Below are 5,763 nucleotides of genomic sequence, written 5' to 3'. Positions count from 1 at the left end.
ACTGCCGCTAACCTGAAGTTCCACGACAATCTACAGTGCCGTATATTGACGAAAATCCCACTTTTCATGCAGTGTATAAACAAATCTGAAGAGCCTCCAACAAAAGATGACTCTACCTCCTCCTCATTTTAAGTAATAATTACTAACTGACCAATTCAACTGCCCTAAACGTGTCTACTATCAAAACCCAGAGATCTTAGCTCATTTGTTTTTATGTAAGTGACCAAATGTGCCACTAGGTGGAAATGACATTACATGACATGACATTTTAAAAACTTCTGAAACTGCAGCATTTAATTCAGGTGGTGTGACAGTGGCAGCAAGAAACATCACACTTTAGACAGCTCTGACATTAAAAAACTTGAATCTTTCTCTTCGTTGAGTCTGTTAATGGTTGAACTTGCTGCAAACAGCCCCTTTCAAGCACTGCTGCACTCATCTTATAGAAGGTTTTGAAGCAGATGTCGCATAAGTTGCACCAGAGATGTAATCATCGATTCAGTAAAACAATTTCAGGATTAGTCACTTTTTTAATTCTTGAGTCAAATATTTCATAAACCATAGGCACAGTGGAAACCATGTGTTTACATACAGAAGACTAAACTAAGAAGAAAGAAAAAAAAGAGAAAAAAAAGGTAGCTATAATTCTATAATTTGAACTAGATTTATTCAACTCCAGAAAAGTAAAAATATATTCACAACCAAGTAATTAACCCCGGAAATAAAGCAAGTGTACTGAGTATATTTGAAATCATAAACTAATTCAAAAATTTTTTTAAAGAGTTAAAATATTTACGTTACATGAACATATTAGACCCAACCAGCGAAACAGCTGCAAAGGCCTATTGAAATTTTATTGTGTATTATTATTTTTCTTCCAACAAATGAATAGCCTATTTGGAAGCCTTAACATAGTCAAAAATTCACCAAACTTTTCAATTAATTGCCCTAACTCTAGTGGAATTAAAGTATTTTAATGGATTCAAAGATGGCCGTGGTCAAAATGTCTAAACAGCACCCCCTGAAGTGAGACAGAGATTTGAACTTTGGCAGGTAGGTTGGTCCCAAAATCATGAAAAAAAAAGTCTCTTGGAGATATGCTCTTAAAGCTACAGGAAGTCGGCCATTTCGGGACAAAAGTAGATTTTTTATTTTTTAATGTCCTGGGGATTGTGAGTCATCGGCTTCAAACTTATTGTGTATGCAGATAAGTTGTTGAGATCTATGGATATTGTCATGGTTTTGGTTATATTGTGCTTTACTTTGTTCTATGTTTCCTAGTTAATTGGTTTAATTCCTTTTGTTGTATTTTCTAGATTTGTTAGTTCTCATGTTTTTCTGTTATTCTGTGTGTGTGTGTTTGTTCCTTTCCCCTTGGTTCCCTCATTGTCTCCTCTCACCCATTTTCCTTGTCTGCTCGTTAGCCCTCCCTTTGTCTCTGTCAGCTATATATGCTCTCCCTCTGCTCTCACTCTTTGTTGGTTCCTCTGTTGTTGCTGGTCCTGTCATCGCTGCAATTGTCTCCCCTCGTCTCTCCCTGGCTCATTCTACGTGTTTTTCCTTGATGTCTCCATGGTTCTGGTCTGTTACACTTTAGTTGGATTTTTGGACTGCCTTTGTTAACCATTTTTTCATTAAACCTACAAGTATTCACCTCATCCTCTCTGCCTCTGCATTTGGGTCCTCCAAACCACAGCCAACCCTGACAGATATAATTTTTTGTGAGTTTTTGAGCATGCTGAAGGGCTGTGTTCCTGCCTCGAATTTGGCATACTCTCCAAGATTTTCAAAACCCAAACTACTTAACAGTATTGATTCCCTCTGATATCCCAATGATACTGTGCAGTGAAATTTTGACATCAATGAAGCCAGGCCCCCTCAAAACAGGAAGTCACTTTTTTTTACTTAGAACAGTCTCTCTTTGCTCTACTTGACCTCATCAACTTAAAAACGTGTCAGGAGACACACAACATGTTGTCCTAAATTTGTTTTACACACAGTTAGTTAGCTTAAAAACTGTTGGTGTGACGGCATGGCGAAGTGAGGTGTTTCAGCATGAAAATACTTTTGGCTGTCATTTTCATATTAATATTCTGATCTGCTCCAAAATAACTAGAGACAATCCTAGTCCAACCCCACACCAGAATCTAAAACAATATTTTGGGGTGGGGCTTAATTTCTCAACAGCACCCCCTAGAAATAACAAGATTCCCACCAAGCCCCAAGCCATGTTTAGTCACAAGGTTTTAAAATAGGTTGGTTACCAAAGCAAAGCCCTTCTTTAAAGTCTGTCACTCTGATTTTTGTTCTTAGGTAATCGTTGGCCATGTGCAAAGAAAGGGCAATATAATATAAATTAGCCCCAAGCCATGCTTTTTCCAAGGATTATGAAATTTGCCTCACATCTGTATATGACTAGATCCTTAGAACGTCACCTTAGAACCCCAAAGGCCCCCCCACCCAACACACACACAAACAAACACAGCATTAGGTGGAAGGGCAACTTTGAAAGATGGCAGCAGAATATGCCATAAGGTGTTCTGATTATTAGGTCACAGGTAACAATGTCTTCTGAGAGATCTCCCTTTTATCCGAGGTTAGGTTACAGCAGAATAATGACTGGTTTGTTTTTCATCGACTAGAGGTAAATTACCTGCAGATAAATGGCTGAGAAGGGGCTGTTTCAACATTGATCCAGTTACAGGAGGTTCAGTAAAGATGGGCCAACGCAAATTTTCAGGAATTTGCCTAAGTCTTACCTGCAACACAGCTGTCCTGATTGGCTGTTGAGGTTCCAACACCTGTTCTGGATCTTTCTCCATGCTGAAATTTGCGTCCCTTCCTCCATCTGTAAAGACATTTCTTCATCACTGAAAGGTTAACTAACAATACGGTTGGGCTCTCCTACTGAAGATGAAGATCTTCATGAAGGTCCAACACAAACAGAGGACCAGAAGCTGGGTCAGAACAGAACCTCAGAACATTGATGATGGTTTGAAGGATTTCATTCTATCAAATATTGTTGTTAGTCAATTGTAAGTTCACACGCAGCTCTCCCTTCAGTCAGATGGGACACTGTGAGGCCACAGCTCAGTTTGAGTTCTGATAACGTTTCACACCAGTCAGTTTTATTATTTCTCAAGAAAAAAACAAATGGCCTCATAATAACGGAAAATTGGCAATCAGTCTTTGCAATGATTTACAAAATATCTAGAGATCCATGGACTGTAGGCCTACCCTAGACTTTCTGACATCTTCAGACTGCTTAAACAATGATTGATTTCAGGTCTAAACCAAGATCCCAGGCTGAAGTACAGCCCTAGCCCAACCATGGCTGTAATGACAGTACATGGTGATGTAGGGAGCTGGATGCTGAGCTTCTCTCATTGACCAGCTGATCTGATGACCTTTAGCAACATTCTTGGAATCATGGCAACCATCTCAGAAAATAATTAAAGATTAGCTGCATATTTTTGTTGCTTTTTAAAACTGTGATTTATCAGCTTCAGATGTCTTGTCTGTAAAGTTCTATCAGTGTAGATACTGAGTTGCTGTACTTTAATGTTTTTTTCCTTCCCAGTATCTATATTTTATGTGACTATTTGTTTTTCTGATTACTTTTTCATTTTACTCCCTGCATTTGAACACATATATCTGAACTTTTTACTCCTTATTACCTCTAGGGGGTCTTATTAATTCTATATATATTGATAAAGACATGATGTAACAGTTGCGACATTGCATGAAATCACAGAAGAGAATCTGTCCAACTGTAGCCCAGATATGTTATTGCAAAACCCCGTTTGAGACATGGATGAAGACAGTAGGCTGGAAAACAAAACAGATCACGGATTGGATTCTGAGAAGCGGGACATTCTCCATCAATTCCCCTTATAATAACGTTTTAATTAACATGTTGATTATGTTACATGTTGTGTTTTAATTTTAATGCTATTTGCAGCTTTAATGCTTTAAATACACAGCTCTAAAAGTATTCAGCTGCTCATGAAGGACTGAAGTTCAGTTTAGTTTAGTTTATATCATCCTGTCTGAAATTATAATTTCAGACGAGATTATATAAACTAATACACCAATTTAAAAAAATACACCAAGTTATTTCATTTCGTCTCCCTTCCAACACAGTGAGAATAGGATGAAAATTAACTCATTAACTGTATCCAAAACTGAAAAAAATCTGTTTTAAAATTGATTTTATATTATTTAAGTACCACATCCCCGACAAGATCAGGCAGATGATTAACAGCTACCTGGGGTCATTCAAGCTGTGGTTCCAGTCTGCCAAGTTTACCACGCATGGCAGCTACTGGAAAAAGGCATTGTAACAGGATGCACAGTATCCCCCATTTTGTTCATCATGGGGATGAACCTTCTGATTACAGCAGCAGCAGCAGAGGCCAATGGACCAGTTACAGCAGCAGGGAGCAGACAACCCTCACTGAGAGGATTTATGGATGACCTCACCATAACAACCACAACGCATGTGCAGGCAAGGTGGATCCTAAAGACTCTCGGGGCTTTAGCATCGTGGGCAAGAATGGCTTTTAAGCCCAGGAAATCACGGAGACTAACAGAGGCTTTCGAACTGCATGTCCAAGGAGAGCAGATCCCTACAATCAGGGAGAACCCCATTAAATGCCTGGGGAAGTGGTACGACGACACCCTCAGTGACAGAAACAACATCTCTGACACTGCAAATCAGGCGGACGAGTGGCTAAGGAGGATTGACAAGTCAGGCCTACCCGGCAAGTTCAAGTCCTGGATATACCAGCATGGGCTCCTTCCAAGACTTATATGGCTGTTGACAGTCTATCAAATCCCAGTGACTGCAGTGGAGGGAGTGGAGAGGAGAGTGAATAAACATCTCAGGCGATGGCTAGGTATCCCTCCCAGCTTCACTGCAGTTGGGCTCTACATTAGATCAGGACAGCTCCAACTTCCATTTTCCTCTGTGGTGGAGGAGTTCAAAGTGGCCAAGTGCAAGGTCGCAATGATGCTCAGAGACTCAAAGGATGAGCAAGTAAGCAACGCAACACGAACAGGCCATAAGTGGGCAGCCGACACTGCAGTCAGACAAGCTGAGAGCTCCCTGGAGTTGAGAGACATCATCGGTAGTGTCTGCATTGGTCGACAAGGACTGGGAACATCTCACTTCACACGGTGGAGGAAGGCAAGCGTCCAGCAGAAGCGGGAGATGGTACAGGTGGAAGTTCGTCACTAGGAGGAGGAGAAAAGGAGGGCTAAGGCTGTGGAGCTGGCGACCCAGGGAACATGGACCAGATGGGACCTCCCAAACAGAAGGGTCACATGGACTGAGCTCTGGAGGCTGGAACCTTTCCGTGTTAGCTTCCTCCTGAGATCCGTGTATGACGCGCTTCCATCCCCAGCGAACTTAGCCAGGTGGGGCTTGAGGGAGGACCCGCTCTGCAAGTTGTGCAGAAAGAAGGGGACACTGGCCCACATTTTAGCAGGGTGCCAAATCGCTCTGGCCCAGGGGAGATATAGGTGGCGGCATGACCAAGTGCTTCGAGTGATGGCTGACATTTTCAAACAGGCCAGGAGAAGACCACAGCCGATTAAGCTGCAAGTACCATCAATGCAATTCATCAGTGCAGGAGAAAAGCCACTCTCTAATAAAAGAGCCAGGACCAACATCCTCCAGGGGGCACAGGGGTGGGAGATGAAAGTCGACCTGGGGAAGAAGCTCACTTTCCCACCCATCGTCCAGACCACCTTGAGGCCTGA

The 5,763-nt window shown here is 41.6% G+C and overlaps 1 protein-coding gene across 1 annotated transcript in view; it reads left to right on the top strand.

Moving 5' to 3' along the window:
- LOC107104090 overlaps positions 1-5,239 on the top strand; it is a 15,696-nt gene extending 10,457 nt beyond the window's left edge. The window contains exon 2 of the mRNA XM_015404008.1: positions 4,265-5,239. Within this exon, the coding sequence (XP_015259494.1) occupies positions 4,265-5,239 (975 nt within the window). The remainder of the gene's footprint in view (positions 1-4,264) is intronic.
- The last annotated feature ends 524 nt before the right edge of the window (positions 5,240-5,763 follow it).

The sequence above is a fragment of the Cyprinodon variegatus genome, unplaced genomic scaffold (assembly GCF_000732505.1).
Source record: "Cyprinodon variegatus isolate N-32 unplaced genomic scaffold, C_variegatus-1.0 Scaffold1612, whole genome shotgun sequence".
Taxonomy (NCBI): domain Eukaryota; kingdom Metazoa; phylum Chordata; class Actinopteri; order Cyprinodontiformes; family Cyprinodontidae; genus Cyprinodon; species Cyprinodon variegatus.
Note: the sequence above shows the minus strand (reverse complement) of the source record. Positions and strands in the feature narration are given on the sequence as shown.